The sequence below is a fragment of the Halichoeres trimaculatus genome, unplaced genomic scaffold (genome assembly GCF_033239565.1).
Source record: "Halichoeres trimaculatus isolate MK-OKI-2021-1 unplaced genomic scaffold, fHalTri1.1 fHalTri1_scaffold_12, whole genome shotgun sequence".
NCBI classification, from domain to species: Eukaryota; Metazoa; Chordata; class Actinopteri; order Labriformes; family Labridae; genus Halichoeres; species Halichoeres trimaculatus.
The window spans coordinates 12,916,913-12,933,673 of NW_027437190.1; the positions used below are offsets into that span (position 1 = coordinate 12,916,913).

A 16,761-nucleotide genomic window follows, 5' to 3' on the forward strand; every position below is an offset into this window, starting at 1 on the left:
AATAATATGCCACACAGTGTAGATGTATGCAAGTTCCTGTGCTTCATAGCTCTTCTGTGTTCCATGTCCAGCCACAGCGAGTGTGTGTGACTTATGTGTATCAATAATACTGTGTGTGCCACTTGCTGGTTCTTTAAAGGTGTGTTTAAATCAGTACTGAAGTTTTTGAGTAAATGAATAATTGTGATTTCAATATCACTTAAAATAATTGGGATTCTTATTTTTACCATAATCGCCCAGCCCTAATTGATGGAGTATTCCGAATTCTCCACTCAAAATTCAACCTTTTCCTAGGGAAACATTTTCATATCCAGATGAGGAAGAATTTCTTATTTGTGAGTTTTATGAAAGATGCAAGCTATGACAAAGTCACCCATAACAAGGACACAGAGAAAGCAAACAGAAGTGCAATCTTTTGCAAGTTCAATTAAGGTATTAAACTTGTTCGGTCACCTGCACTAATTGGGCCTATAGGGACAATAAAGTTCACTTTTTTAACATTTCAGCTTTTAAAATTGTCTCATCCTATGCAGGTGGACAGGTTGTAAAACTCTCCTTTTGTTGATCTTATCGTACAAATACAGTGCACCTTTCAGGAAACTAGAACCGCTTTTAGTCTTAAATTTTAATGCAGTTTGCTTTACAAGCAGTTCATTTTCCAGGTGTCTGTTTGGGTACAAAGGTGAGGACAATGTCAGCTTTAATCGACAGTTTTTGAGTGTTTGGAAAGATGTAGATTTTTATTCCATATTGAATCCAGTTGTTTTAAAATCTCCATAAATGCTGCCATAGCCAGGTCTGATGTATCATTAGCTAAACTGTATACCAAAACCCATCAAAGTATTTGGTTTTATTTTAGGTCAATTAAGTTTCACAGATTTGAATTTTTTTTCACATTAAGATTCAGTGTGGAAATCCAGGGGGAAATAACTTCTAATTAATTCTGCTGCTCTACCTTTTGTGTATATTCAGATTGTGTATTTACACCAAAGTTTGAAGACTAAGTTGAGCTTGTGCATCCATGAACATTACTCTCTCCTAAGGAGATGTTGAAAAAAGCTCTATCAACCACTTTGAAGTAGTGGATAGAAAACCAAAACCCCAAAAGATTTTTTTTTAATAAATACAAAGTGTTTTTTTTATCTGAGCGAAGTTTGATCTATTTGGTTCATCCTTTCACTGAAATATGTGAAAGGTGGAATCGCCTCACAAAAAGTCGACCACAGTGTCTTACAATAACTATTACTGAGGTGAAAAAGGTGACCTTAAAAGGTGAGGATGAAAATATGTGCTCTGTGTATCACAAAGATCAAAGTGCCATCAAAGTCATGAGGGCCAACATCGACAAGCACAACCTGGATCTACTCCACAGGATGTGATGAGGAGTCACTTCAAAAAGAGACTGAAACTTACCCCCTTCCCTCAAAAGTCCATCTGCAGCCCTGACTTTGTGGATAAAAAATAAAACTTCCAGCCACTACAATGTTTATGAATGTCTGTGAATCCTTGTGGTGCTATAATAATGTTTCTGTCTGCATTCTCACCCACAGGATCCTTAGCTTGTTTTGTTAAAGGCCAAAATAACTTACCCACAAAGAAAAGCCCATAAGAGTCAGAAAACTATGTGTCCTCTTGTTTATTAAGACTCCCAGAATGTCAATATGAGCATTTCTATACAGTAGAGGACCTGAGGAGACCAGCTCGCAGACACAATGACCTTCTGCTGTTCTCCTGCTTGATAATGACCCAGACAAAGACACGCTGGCCATCAGCCAGACCTCTAATAAAGCCAAACATGCTCTATCATCTGCTAATAACCTCCACGCTGCAGCAGGAGTCACTGACAGGCCAGCTTCTTCTGAATGCGAGGAGGGGGAACAAAGCTCGGTGTGGACAGGAAGTGGTGGAAAGCATCCCGTTTATTGATCCAGGACTTTGCAGTGATGGGACACAGCAGTAACTACATTCCTCTTCTTTCTCTCCCTCCAAACACGCACACAAAGACTAAAAAAAACAAACAGTGCAAAACATCTCACTCTAACAATCAATTCTGCTGGTACGCTCATTTGTTGAGCTCTTTGTGGCTGCGCTGCTGCACATAAAATATTAACAACATGGACACACTTGCAGGGGAGGTATTTTTCCAAAGATAGGGTGGGTAAACTCGTTACTCTTTCTTAATTGGTACAGAGAATCCTTCCTATTTTGTCCCTCTCAGCAACCCCTCCAGGGGAATGCTGATTGATTGTCCTCTAAGTCCTCATAATACCCTCCTGCTGCCTTCCTACTCTCTCACACAAACACACACACACACACACTCTTCCTGTTAGACCGTACTCAAGTCCACTGTCCATGGTCATCCATCGGAAATTCACAGTTCAGAAGAGGATAACTTTTCCAACGCAGAACTGTCTGTCTCAGGCCTCTCTTCCAGCTTCTCCATCACTGGCTCAGCCTCAAAATGTAGCCGTACAGCTGCTCTGAGAAAGCCTGCAGAGAGAATTTATCTTGCACCCTCCTCCTCCCAGCTTGTCCCATGTCCCTGCGGAGCTGCTGCTCCCTCACCAGCCTCCCCATGGCCTCAGAGAAGGCCTCCGCTGTGGGCTCGCACAGAAAGCCCGTCTCCCCATCAGCCACGCTCTCCAGGGGACCCCCGGAGTTCACAGCGATAACAGGGCAGCAGCAGTACATGGCCTCAACTGGAACTATCCCAAAATGCTCTCTGCTCGGGGTGTACAGCACGGCTGCACTGCCCCGCAGCAGCGCCACCTTCAGTGAGTCAGAGGGAGAGCGCAGGAAAGTGACACAGCCCTCCAAGCGGAGCTGTGCTGCGAGCTCCTTCAGCTCGGTGTAATGTTGAACATTCTCAGTAACTCGGTCATCGTAGCCCCCTGCCACCACCAGGTGAATACCTGCTCTCTGGTCCAGAGGGAGGCTGCTCCTCAAGACAGCGAGAGCCTCCAGAGCCAGCCCCAGATTCTTCTTCCTCTCATATCGGTTGAGAGAAAGAAACAGGCAGGAGGACCCCTCAGGGAGCAGCCCCTCCAGGCTCTGCGCCTCAGACGATGGCTGGTCGAAGGTTGAAGTGTTGAGGGAGGGGTAGAGGACATCGGTGTGGACTTCTCTCAGACCTTGAAAGGTCTCCCTGAAGATGCCTGCAGTGAACTGACTGTTTACCAGAATCTGAGAGGAAGCACAGAAAGATAAATTCATAAGGATCTCACATATATCACAGGTGTTTTAATTCCTCATGAGCCAGATAACAGCCCGCAGTCTTTGACTATCCTCAAGTCTGGTCTAACACTGAAATGTCATTTCCTTTCTATCAGGGCTCTGAGCCTTTAACACTTCCTGCCTGAGGAGATGTGGCTGTATCACAAATTAAATTATTGCTTGGATTTTTTTAAGCTGCTTTAATAGCATACCTTATATTTGGATTAACATTTTCATACTCAAGTTTTTATTAGCTACATACAGCTGAACTCAGTCAGCGAGAGACACTAAATCTACCCTAACTTGTGAGTTTAACTCTTCAAGCTCTGAACAAATTAACCCAGTTTGTTTTGATACTGTGGTATTTTATAAGAGTGTGGCTGCTGTCTAATTTGTCTGAAGGCTCACGAGATTGAGCTGACATCAGAATTTATCTGGTAGTAATAATAAACAGACCCTTTGTTTATGAAACCGTAAAGTACATATAATAAAATCTTCAACCTCTGTGCTATAAAATCATATTTCTCCTATGGGTTCACCTTTTGAAGGCGCGCTCTAAATCTATTGACTCAAAGTGAGTCTTTTAACATGAAGCATCTTCATTCTTTTAAATGTTGTGAGACTGTGCTAAATGTAAAAATAAATAAATAAATAAATAAATAAAAGTTTTTGGTGGTTTTCGAGGATTTGCATGTTATGATACACTGCCCAGCCAAAAAAAGTCACCACCAAAGACAAAGGTCACGCACTCTAATATTTCTTTGGACCACCTTTAGCTTTGATTACAGCACACATTCCCTGTGGTATTGTTTTGATAAGCTTCTGCAATGTCACAAGATTTATTTCCATCCAGTGTTGCAATAATTTTCCACCAAGATCTTCATTGATGATGGTAGAGTCTGACCACTGAGCAAAGCCTTCTCCACCACATCCCAAAGATTCTCAATGGGGTTAAGGTCTGGACTCTGTGGAGGTCAATCCATGTGTGAAAATAAAGTCTCATACTCCCTGAACCACTCTTTCACAATCTGAGTCAGATGACTCCTGGAATTGTCATCTTGGATATATATACCCGTGCCGTCAGGGAAGAAAAACTCTATTGATGGAATAACCTGGTCATTCAGTATCTTCAGGTAGTCAGCTGACCTCATTCTTTGAGCACAGACTGAACCCAGACCTGACCAACTGCAGCAACCCCAGATCATAGACACTAGGCATGATGGGAGATCACTTCATCTGCCCCTCTTCTTACCCTGATGGCCCATCACTCTGGAACAAAATAAATCTGGACTCATCAGATCACATGACCTTCTTCTATTGCTCCACAGTCAAATCTTTATGCTCCCTGGGAAATTAAAGCCTTTTTTCTGGTTAGCCTCACTGATTGCTGACTGACAGCGGTCAGACTCCACCATCATCAAAGCAAGATCTTGGTGAAAAGTTAATGCAACACTGGATGGAAATAAATCTTATGACATTGCAGAAGCTTATTGTAACAATGCCACAGCAAATGCGTGCCATTATCAAAGCTAAAGGAAGTCCGACTAAATAGCGGTGTGTGACCTTTTTCTTTGATGGCGATTTTTTTTTTTTTGGCTGGCCAGTGGATGTTGTCTGTAACACCTCTAAGATTTTTTCATCCTTAAGATTTTGCCATGTGCATAAGCATTGACTCAAATTTAGGACATTTTGTGGTGCTTGTTGCTGCTTTTACCGCCAGAAAAACCTCTTCCCTGTCTAAACCTAGAATCACATCCTACTAGATCTAAATTTGATTTGAATGTATCCACAAAGTGAATATACTTTTCTCCCCTAGCTCTGATACAAACTCAAACTGAAATCCTCACAATCCTCCTTGGAGCATTTTTCAAATCATTGTGATAACACAGAGCTTCAAATTTACACAGCCTGAAGATCTTCTAGCTACTTAATTCAGAAAAAAGTTCAAATCTTGTTCAAAAGTAAATCCTATTTTTTTTTGTGTGGTATTATATCTCTTTGTCACTCTGCTGTGTTTAAATGATAACTTGGGCATAATCTTGTCCAGCAGTGAGACAGTCACAACACTGAGATTGATTGACTCCCAGACTTAATGTACCATATCAGCCATGCCAGTGGTGCGTTCCTCCAGCCAGTCGATGGGAGTGCGATACAGTTTCTTAAGGAGCGTCTTCCTCTGAGTCAACAGCTGGTCCGGGAAGTGACAGTAAAATAAAACTTTCTTCGTGCGACGGGACAGTCGCAGCACTGGGATGCACACTGATACCTGGAGTGGATTAAAAGAGAAATAAAAAAAATTCTTGAGAAACATTTAACATACAGTAGGTAATATTAACATCCAAATACAAAAACAGTAAAAAGCTTTTGAGTTCCCTTTGAGGATTATTTTATCTTAATATTAGTTTCTCTGTAGTACAACTGTATGAAAGGTGGAACCCATGAGAGAAAGGTGTCTTTGTAGATGGGAGTGTCCTCATTATGGTATATTTTGTGGGTGTGATCATAAGTCGAAGTCACAAAGGGACAGCCTGCTGTAAACAATGGAAGCTATTCTCAGACATTATCAGACGAAGGAGGCTGAAGAATTCAATTCACTGATACTTTAACAACTCACCTGATCACAGAAGACAACATCATACTCCTCTCCACTGAGGAAAACCAAATAGAAGGCCACAAAGATCATTCTCAGGTATGCACACAAGGCATGCAGGTAGCCAAACACACTGGTGGGCAGCCAGTCACCCACACATACCTATTAGAGGGGTTAAAGAAACGATTCAATACTCAGTTTGTGCACACTCACAAAACAAAAGCAACTAATTTTTACATAACATACTCTTTGTCTCTGTTGTTAATCATTGAGGGTTAACATGGCAAAGTAAGGTGTGTAAGCATACCACAGGCAGGTCTGGGTCCAGGGTCTCAGAGAAGCAGTGTGTCGGGTCATAATGAGCTGTCCAGATCTGAACGCTGCATCCCTGAGACTTCAGAGCCACAGCAGCGTCCACCACCAGTCGCTCAGCTCCACCAATGCCGAGGTCTGGATGGAGGAACACCACCCGAACCATCCTGAACAATGAGAATAGGTACGGTTCAAATCAGGGCAACATTTTCAGACAAGAAAACACTGGTCAAAAAATAGTGGTCACTATATCGTGGAAAAGATATAGTGCAAAAGCAATAATAAAGATTTTCCAAGTCCAAATGTGAGATGAACTTATCAGCCCATTATAATCAAAACTGACAACTGTGTGTCATATCATCAGCATCTAAAGAATATGAAAAGTTAAAGATACACGAACAATCCAATAAAACTAACAACCCTTTAAAAAGGAGGCAGTGTAATGTTAGTGTTACCTCTGACGCTAAATAACAAATCACCTCAGCTGTCTCAATGAACTTAGTCCTGAGACAAATAACTAGCTTGTTTTGAATGTAAGAACTCAAAGTTGTAGCAAGAACAAACATGAGACCTGTGATAGGTAAGCTGGATAACTGTCCTCTATAAATGTAGCTGAGAATACACAAGTCAGTGGATATAAGCCTATGTAGCAAAAGAACGGTTCATTTTTGGAGCTGAAAAAGCGACTCAGTCTTTGAACATCTCTGAAAATACAATCCGGTTGCTTTTACCTTTCAATCTCTTGATCTGAGTGTCCAAGTTTTGGAAAACTGGCTGTATCAGTTTAGATTCCCATAGCGGTAACACAAACTGTCATGAAACTCCCACTGTGGGACGCCATCTTGGCTCAAATCTACCCATGCGGTCTAGTTATTTGCATCTCGTGTTAGAACCACAATGGTGCCTGTTTCACTGCTGCAGCAGACCCGCTTCCTGTGAGACACGTCTCGCTCAAATTCAAGGCAGGCCACTTATTTGCCTTCATATAGACGAACGATTATCCACCATAATTCATCAAATACCCAATATGCATAGAGTTAAAATTACGTTTTGTCAAATAGCCAGAAAATAGATCCTTTGGTTTATGTTAGAGGTTAAGGTTTTAAACTGAACGCTACCACCTGGTCAGGCATCTGTATGGTCGCCTGCACTGGTCTTGTGTTTTGCCGTCGTGTCCTTTTTAGACAAGCGTCAGCTTTGTGGGCTCTCTTCTGAAGTTTTGACCAATTCACACACTGACTGTGTTGTTCATTTGACGTGGACATCATCTTGAAGAGGGGCTCAGGGTTTCAGCTCGCATCAGGACAAAAATAACAAAATGGTAAGACCCTTAACTCTTTCTACATCTACGAGCACCGTTGAAGTTGGCTGTATTACATTCATTTGGGGACCAGAGCTAGCAGCGTTTCAGTATCTGTTAGCTGACTTGCTAACGTCAGCCCATCATTTGTGGACGTGGCTGATTTTCAGACTTTAAATTTTTCATCAAATGTACAATATAGATTTTTTTTAAGCGTTACCTTTATATAATATGTGCATATCAATATATTTGGTTTGTGTCCCAGCGTGTTGCCACTAGCTAATGAGTAGGAATCAATGAACAGTGAAGGCTTACAGTGAAGGCCTTTGCCATCAGTCACTCACAAAAGCTAAGTTTTGAATCTAAAATGAGTTAGATTATCAGTTAGATCGCTCCCTCGGGGTATTGTGAGTTATACATTTTTTTTCGGTGTTCAAGGGCTATAAAGTTTCTTGCCTCTGTGTGATTAGCATATATGAGAGAGGTTTTTGTTAGTGTGATTTCTGATTGTATATATTAATTGTGTTTCTCCCTCTCAGCCTGGACCAGCAGCAAGTGCAACAAATGTTGGGGCGTCTAGCCGTTCCCCCAGCAAGACAGTGGCTCCCCGTGCAGCAGGCTCCACAGTCAGACAGAGGTACACACACAGGCTTCACCCAACTTTAGTTTCAGCTCTGTGGTCTGGGGCTCTTGAAAAGTTATCATAGATGTGAAACAAATCAAAAGAGAGACTTGAATTGATGGGTGCAGCAACAGATGGAGTGGGTCACTCAAGGACACAAACTTTAAAACAATCTTCAATACTTGCTGCTGCTGCTGCTGCTTCTGCTTCTGTTCAACTCCCTGATTTTAATGCTTGAAAAAATAAAAGTCAAATTGATGATAGTGCTTTAGATTCACATCGCCTACACATAGAAAAAAAATGCTTGCAAGATTTTTTTTTTCAAACTACAAAATGATTTTAAAGAATTTGAAAACCCTTGATAATGACTTGTGGCTTCAGCTATCTCCCAGAAAGCTATCAAATTCACCTTATGTTTGTTTTTACTTCAATTTGTCCCATTCTCATGTTTGCCATCTCTGTGGCCAAATAGAGCTCCAAAAACAGATTATGGATAAAGTGATACAATCATCACTTATTTTTGGACATCTTGGCCCACCTGCACCTGGCATCACGGTGTAAAAAAGGGGATTGATGGTGCAGAGCCACTCTGGGTATTTCTTTGTGCCCTCCTACATAGATTAGAGCAGCACAGATGGATGTTGTGCAGTGAGCTTAATCAGTGTGTAATCACAGGCTCACTGTTACCTCTCTCATTACCCATTACTATCACCGTCTTCATTACCTCATTAACTTGCATTTAATCTCATCACACGAGTGAAGCGGTGATGATTCACTCAGCTCTTTCATCACCAGCTGCTGTTGTTGGATGCTTTCTAAATGCAGTGTGTAAAAGCAAATATGATGAAATTATTATTTGATGAGATTCATGAAATCTGAGGGAATAAGTAATAGCAAGGGAGGCAGTTTAAGATTAAATTAGCCCTTGAAAAGCATTTAACTATCTTTGACCTGAGTTGTATGTTCCACAGGAAAGCTACGAGCAGCGGCACACGCAGTGGTGGCAGGACCACAGGATCAGCAGGCACTGGCGGCATGTGGCGCTTCTACACAGAAGACTCGCCAGGCCTCAAAGTGTAAGTGCAGTATATATAAGCAGCTATTTTCAACCACAATATTTATTCATCCATTTAAACACACACACATTGTGGAGACAACAGGGCACATACATAAGCTAATCTAACCTTTGACAGTTTTAGTTTTTAACCCACTAAAATTCTGCACTAATTCTCAGGATTTCTGACACTTGCTCTATCAGTGTCATTAATGTTCATCAGTTGGGATGGGAGACGCGTGTAATGGCAGGAAATCAGGCAGACGTGCCTCTGTGATGAAACGAGTAATCTCCAAGCAGTAGATGTGTTTTTCAACACACACACACATACACACACACACATACACATAATTGTGTGACAGGAGATTGAACTACTACTGAAAACTTAAACTTCATAAAGTTGTACTCTGCTACATCCTCACCCCTCATATTAAAAAGGCGTCCTGTCTCCGGGCTGTAGTCGGCCGTAGTTGATCGATGGTGCTGTGGTGGTTATTGAGTGCGTCTCTCAAGCAGTCGAAGGAGGGCAGACCAGCCATGCAGTGCTGTATATCGAGTGTGTGTTTGTTCCTGCGTTAGACGCCGGCCTCAAAGCTTCATTAAAGGATCCACTCTGAAAGGTCAACTCAATTACAGCCTCCTGACAGGGGGAGGAGGGGGCCGCTGAAGAGCCGGTTGGCATGGCAATGCTGCTACTTAGCGATGCGTCCTCACCAACCCAACCCCCCCACCCAGTCCCTCCTTTAGCGATGAGAGCCCCTCCTTGTTTTCCTGCAGCTCATCAATAAAATCAGCCACTCCACTAAGACTCTTGATCTGGTTGGGGTTACAGAAAATGAAGGGATTTTGTGAGTTTGTGTGTGTGTTAACTAGTGTGTCTTTGTTCTAACAGCGGCCCGGTGCCAGTGCTGGTGATGAGTCTACTCTTCATCGCTTCAGTCTTCATGCTGCACATCTGGGGAAAGTACACCCGCTCTTAAACCTGCCTGATGACCTCTGACCCTGCGCCTCGGCTTCTTAACATATTGGACCTGGACCAAACGACAACACAACTCCACCCCCCTCTTCCTCCCCTACGATCACTACAACACACAGACACACAAGAAGGATTTTTTGTATGTGACCATTTCAGTACAAGAATTCACCTTCAGTGACGCTGGCATTTACTTTGACGCTTTTGTTCATCCGTGTTTTTCAAGACCTGATGGTGTGAACAGGAGGAAGCCATGCTAGCTCACCTCACCTCCAGGTGATGTCTGTGTGTGTACTTGGCCCTCTCTTTGAGCAGCAACAGCTGGTGTACACCACTGTTGCACAAAGGTGCCACATTCAAAGACATTGTTGTTTTCAGGCCCCCCGGTAAACATTTCTTATCTTCGCCTGGATTGCATTTTTTGTTAACAGCATTTGTACAAATGTAATTGTAAAATTGTACAATAAAAAAGGAAAAAGGGTGTTACTGTACTCTGTTTCAAAATGGTAACTGTTGTGGTGTTAAATTGAAAGGTTCTGTTTGTTTAATAAGAAAAAGACAAATTACAGTAAAATCTCAGTTTGTGTTTTTTCACTTTGAATATTCTTCAAGGACTGTCAGATAATTAAGTTATACACATTTATCCCCCAGACATTAACCTTTATACTGGTGAAAAATAAGCATTCTGCTTATTTGGGCTTTTCAGGACAGGAATGTTGAGCGATATGTTTCAATCACCTATGCGCAGTACTTGGTTTCAACAGATACACCTCCACATTCATTCTACACTTTTTATCATGTCATTTTCTGACATGTATCGAGACAGATCACACAACTTTCACATACTGTGTCGTCTTAAGTACATGGGCAGAAAAGATGAGGTTTGTCTAAACGTATTCCAACCTGCTGCTTCGCTTCAGAGTTTGACTGCATCAAGGTAAGTGTTGAGTGTTCATACCTTCAAAGAAGTTCAGAGGCAAAAGCCTCGAACATGAGCTGCCTCAGGCTTCGTTTCCATGAATCTAAATGAAGCTTTTTCGTCTCTACTCTCAATTATTGCAGACAGGCAAAATGAAGTTTTGAGAAATAGCAGCTTGAGTCCTTAAGCATTAGAAGAAGAAGCAGCCAGAAGGGAGACGAAATGTGAAAACAGCTTGCCAAAATACAGAAGTTGGGGGGTAGAACAAATTATTTATTTTTTATTTTTTGTCTGGAACTTCACATTTGAGTCTGCCTTACTCTTTAAAGAAACCAGGAGCAAAACAGTCTTGTAGATCTTGTTCAATTCTTTTTTTAAACAGAATCAGTTCTATGGCCTCAAAATGAATTATAAGGCACTCGACTAAATAATTCCTTTTAATGCTCAAACTGATCTCAACGACGAGCAGCACCTCTGAAGGGATGTATGTGTAAAAGTTTTCCTTTCTGAATCACTTCCATGCTAACTTTTACACAAGTGTTATTCTGTTTTCCTGAGGGGGGCGCTGCAGACTGTTTTCTGAATTAACCTGACTGAAAGGACATTAAGTTTAAACTCAACATGAGCACATGTTGTGTGGTGATTCTGTATCACTGTCAGGCTGTGTAACCACTGATGGCTAACTTGGCCACAGCGTCGTTTCTGTGAGCTGTGCATCGTTTGTAGCCGGGCTGTAGAAGTTGGTGAGGCCCAGCCTGCATCTCCAGGTAATCTGTGCTGCATATGAAACCACCAGCTGGCTTTGCTTGTGCTTATGCATCTGTGTGTGTCAATGAGTGTGTGTTTGTGTGTGAGAGAGAGAGAGAGCTTGAGCCTTGTGTTAAACGCAGCATTCACATCTCCTGTTCATTAATTCATTCTGTTGCCAAGGCTCTTCTTTCCCACAGGCCTCCAGTGTTCGTGGCAAACTCTCTGCTCCTGCCACATCAGTCTCCCCGTCGTCCTCATCCCAAACACACACTCGTACATACGCTGAGATACGCTCACCGGCTCCATGGCCCAGTTCATGGTGGCACAACACGACAGTGAGCCAGAATAATTCAACATAAGCATTAAAAATGAAGCAGCTGGGGTGAGGCTGTCCCTCAGAGATCAGGAGAGAAATGTGGAGCGCTGAGCCTCAACGCTGCTGCAACCTGTAGTTCCAAACTCCTCCCGACACCATCCACACAAGTCAAGTCAGTGCTCCATCACAGGGTGGAGACAATTAATTTCCTTTTTTTTAAGCTCAGTCTTTACGTACTTAATTATAATGTCCTTAAATCACTCAGTGTGTCAGTGTTTGCAGGATTTCTTCTTTTCATATCTCTCATGTCAGCGCTTAAGAGTTGTAGGGTCTGATTCAACACACTTGACATGTCAGCATAAAGATAACACTCATTTACACCCTAATAAAGATTTTGCCACAATATTGATGGTTTGAAGCTGATTTTTTATTATTTAATCAAATAAAGTGTGCACATTATGTACGTTTTACTCCTACCTTGGTTCGACCAGCATGATTTTACAACCTTTCAGCAATCTCTGTTTGAACATTATCTATGCAGGGTGTACAGTGAAATGTTCACATGTGCCGTATTTATTTTTTATTCAAAAGCATTAGATTAAATCTGACATTCAAATGTGTTTTTTTGTTGTTTATTTTATGAACTACTGAATCACACATCTCTGTCCTTAAACTGAAATGTACAACTGAGTGATTTATTCTCCCCCTGACAGATTTATTCATTTCCACGACATCAAAGAAGATCTCCTCATCGTGCATGTAAAGTTGCCCTGCAGTATCTCTCTGTTCTATTCTACACAAATCACCCTGAACATCTGCATGTAAGACAACGTTTGTCTCGTGGAAAGAGAGAAAGAGAAAGGAGAAAGGTGCATGGAGGGAGAGAAAATAAGAAGTTGTCTTCAAAATCGCTTCCTCTCTGTGTCTTTTTTTTCTTTTTAACAGAAAGCCATATCCTGTGAAGAAACCACACGCTTTTACAAGGGATGGCCCCTTACATGGGGGATGAGCATGTAAGAGTGCACATATGCACACACGCATACAGAAGGAGACCTCTAAATAGGTCACATGCATTTTCTGTTCTACATAACAAACGCCTTTCTGTGGTTAAGAATGAAGGAAAAAAGGGTAACACTGTGTATCGAGGTGCTTGCATTAACCGTTTGTTGATTGAGTATCAGGAACACCTCTCTATAAGCCACTGAAAAGTAATCTTACCCTTTACTCTGTGTGGTCATAACTACCTCAGTGTTTTTTAGTGATTGATTGTATGGAGTTGTACATGAGTGACAATTTTGATACACTTTACGAAGTACTCCAGTATTTGGGACAAACTGAGTAAGCTTTTTACGATTCTAACTCTGACACAAAAACATCTTTAGTTAATTACAATGAGCAGCAGTTAGAGAGTTATAGAAGGAAACTTCTGTCAGACAGGCATTGGAATAAATACTGTATAATGTGCTGTTAAGACAAGTTTGTGTACTAATACTGCATTAGTGGAAAAGGCCTCAAATCTCTGCACTAAAACTGTAGAAAAGCAAATGATCGCTGTAAGAAAAGAGCAAAAACCTGAGGTGGCAAAGGAACAGCAGGATATTCAAAGGGGTATAATTGTTTCTATGTGAAGTGCGGTTGTATGAGGAACTTGTAAATATGAAAAGTAAAACCCAAAGGAGAATACATATTTCGGGCTCTTGGTAGACAAACCAGACAGCGAGCTGAAACGGAACCGCTACAGACAGGGTCAAGTCTTTCACGTGATTAAGTTAATTTTCAGAAACTCTTGAACAATAATACCTGTGTAAGTGTACGCTCTGAGTTTAATGAAAGTTTTCAAATGGAGTGTTCACTTACACCACTATCTGCATTTGGGCTCATCTCCTTGTGAGTAATACACTTACCATTAATAAGTAACCAAACTGTCACTTTAAGTCCAGGTTACTTCATAAAAAAATTTAAAAAAAACAGAAGCAACCTGAACATTGAAATGTGTAAGAAACTGGTTCAGCACATATCACATGTAACATAGTGCACTCATATTAATGAATTTCTTTAAAATGCTTTATTGATTCTTATTTGGTTTGTATTTGATTGTTGTTGAAAAATTTGTCACTCAATGAAAATGAAAATTCAAACTGTAATGAAAGGCAAAAAGGTGAACATTTCTATGAACTGTTAACAGAAACAGAACTCTCTGCCTTGTTTTTGAGCTCTCCTTCTTTTTCTCTTGAGCCACGACACTTCCTCACTCATCCATCACACTCATGTTTATGCCTGAAGATATTACACCCTGCAGGTAAACTTAGCTATCAGGATATCAGGTGCATCAGAGGGCTGAGGATGTGAAACTCTTCCTTCCTTCAAAGATTCTGCTGAGAGAGCCCAGTCATGCACGCACGTTTGCCAAGCCAGAGTGAGTATTTCTGAACGGATCACATGGTTGGTAAAGCGTGGAATGAACGGAGAGACGGATGGAATCGATCGACGCCGAACGACCAGTTGAATCCTGAGGGACATCCCAAAAATATGGGTTGATTCAGGGACTGTGGGGACACCTGAGAGGACACTTCAGATTGATGAAAGCTGCGTGCACACAGGCCTGACAGCATGTTTATTTACTGTCAAAAAGATGAGGTGTAGTTTACAAGTTTGGTGGGATTAGTAATGAGCTTTTACATTTAAACAAGAGTAAATAAAGTAACATGCATAATATATGTGTACTGCAAAAGTTTACTCTTCCTACAGGACAGTCTTCTCTAAGGGATAATTAACTTTGTTTAACTAGGATTTGAATGACATTGTTAAAAATGTGATGCCAAAACAGACCCCATACACCAATGTTCAAAATATGTAATAACCTTATTATATGTTTTTTTTTTTTGCTGGTTATTACTAATGAGAGAAATGTCAAGTTGCTAATCAAATATACATTGCACATTTGTCATCATATATCTTTATACAGTACTTGTATGAACATAACGTTTAATGTTGTTACACCAAAAGTATTCTTAAAACGGCTTTTTACAAAAGCAAGGCAAGCGTATTGAGCTTGATATTGGGGAAAAATAAAAAAATTGAAGTAAAATATATCAAAAGAAAAAACCTATAGGAACGAATATGAAATTAAGCATATACAAGAAATAAAAATAGTGAAGAAAATATAAGGATGCTCTGGAGCAAACAACTTCCCTGTTGTGTAAATTGAAATTTAAATTCTGAATGAGCAGCTAGTCAGAAGTAAGAAAACCCTTGTTTACGCTGTAAATTGAGAAATAAGTATTTAACAACTCATCTGTCATCTGTGCTTGTTTACACCCCATGGCATTATAGCAGTATGGAAGTAGACATTATTAAAAGCTAAAGCATGAAAAAAATCTATGCTAACACAAATACCAGGACTTTGTTTAACTGATTAGTAACGGGTGATAATGTTTTGGCTGACTAAACGAACACATCTGTGGTCAAAATATCTTAAATTTGGGGGATTCCTGATAAATAATTCACTTTTCATGTCCTTCAGTGTTTTACAGCTTTAAAGCCACCAGCTTCAGTCTTTATTGCCCCGTGGACACAGATACACCAGCTGATTTTACTTTAATCAAAATTTATTTTCTTATACAATCTACCAAAATCATCTTCCCTTAAGCCAAAGACTGGCTGTTAGAAGTCTGTTTGAGCATTTCCAGATGGGTTTTGTATGGCTAATATAATAGATTTTTAATAACTTATTTGAGATTTGATTTGAAAGACCAAAGTCTCCAAGTTTCATCGGTTTAGAGAGCTTTAATGAAAAAATACATATTAAAGAGTGAGGGGAAATACAAAGGGATGTAGCACACATTTAAAAAAAAATACATGAGGTTTTGTGTCCTGTTACTGTAGTTTAATGTTAATGCTGAGATGAAGTTATCAAAGGTTACTGCATCAGGTCAGCGTATCATACATGCGTGTGTTCTGTTGGTCCGGTTGCTGGGATCATAAGACCCGTGATTAGTCAGTCGCATAGCAGCCAATTGGTGCAAGAGTCTGTTAATGGGCGCTGATCAGTAGCTCAGGCTGGTCTGCTGAGAGGTGAGAGCTTGTTCACTGTAAATTTATCTGACTGCATATCCTGCCCTCCTGACCACATGGTCGCTGTGATATAACTGCAAGTGGGTCAGGAGGGTCAGTGTGTGTGTGTGTGTGTGTGTGTGTGTGTGTGTGTGTGTGTGTGTGTGTGTGTGTGTGTGTGTGTGTGTGTGTGTGTGTGTGTGTGTGTGTGTGTGTGAGAGTGTGTGTGAGAGTGTGTGTGCGTGAAGGCTCCCTGAACTTTGTGTACTTGGAGCTTCATTCAGAGAGAAATAAGAGAGACAGTGTGGGAGCCAGGGCTGTGTGTGCATCTATCAGGACATCATCTCTGTCTCTCTAATCCTCTCTGAGACACACACTCACCTCGTGCTTTGTGCATGAAAAACGAACCATATCAAACATCCTCAGGAGGAGTGACTGTTCAGAAATAGAAGTCTTAATACCAAATATAAAGTTGTAACGTGGCTTGTCATAAGGAAGAAGTACAATTTTGGCTGTAGTCCAGGGTGATCTGACACTTTGACTGAGGAAGGATCCTAAAGATCTTTTCCTGTTACATACAGTTTGTATTACTCTCAGTGTATTTCAAACATAAGCACCTTATAGCTCTCTAACCTCTGCCCGCTGTCATCTGTCTAAAT

At 41.0% G+C, this 16,761-nt stretch overlaps 2 protein-coding genes across 3 annotated transcripts; one reads left to right on the forward strand and one right to left on the reverse strand.

The window, feature by feature from the left end:
* Positions 1-1,547: 1,547 nt before the first annotated feature.
* alg2 (ALG2 alpha-1,3/1,6-mannosyltransferase) lies at positions 1,548-7,191 on the reverse strand. Of its 2 annotated transcripts, none has more exons than XM_074684378.1 (5): positions 6,687-6,777; positions 6,111-6,282; positions 5,828-5,965; positions 5,312-5,479; positions 1,548-3,183 (listed from the first exon to the last, which is right to left on the reverse strand). In XM_074684378.1, exons 2-5 carry the CDS (start codon positions 6,279-6,281, stop codon positions 2,443-2,445), a joined length of 1,218 nt encoding a protein of 405 aa, XP_074540479.1. In that variant the 5' UTR covers position 6,282; positions 6,687-6,777; the 3' UTR covers positions 1,548-2,442. The 2 variants fall into 2 exon arrangements, with proteins under 2 accessions (XP_074540479.1, XP_074540478.1); XM_074684377.1 differs by lacking the exon at positions 6,687-6,777 and adding an exon at positions 6,847-7,191 and having other exon boundaries at positions 1,552-3,183.
* Positions 7,192-7,280: 89 nt separating this feature from the next.
* On the forward strand, positions 7,281-10,547 carry sec61b (SEC61 translocon subunit beta). Its single transcript, XM_074684379.1, has 4 exons — positions 7,281-7,436; positions 7,955-8,052; positions 9,009-9,113; positions 9,984-10,547. The coding sequence occupies exons 1-4, from the start codon at positions 7,434-7,436 to the stop codon at positions 10,069-10,071; spliced, it is 294 nt and encodes a 97-aa protein (XP_074540480.1). The 5' UTR covers positions 7,281-7,433; the 3' UTR covers positions 10,072-10,547.
* Positions 10,548-16,761: the final 6,214 nt, after the last annotated feature.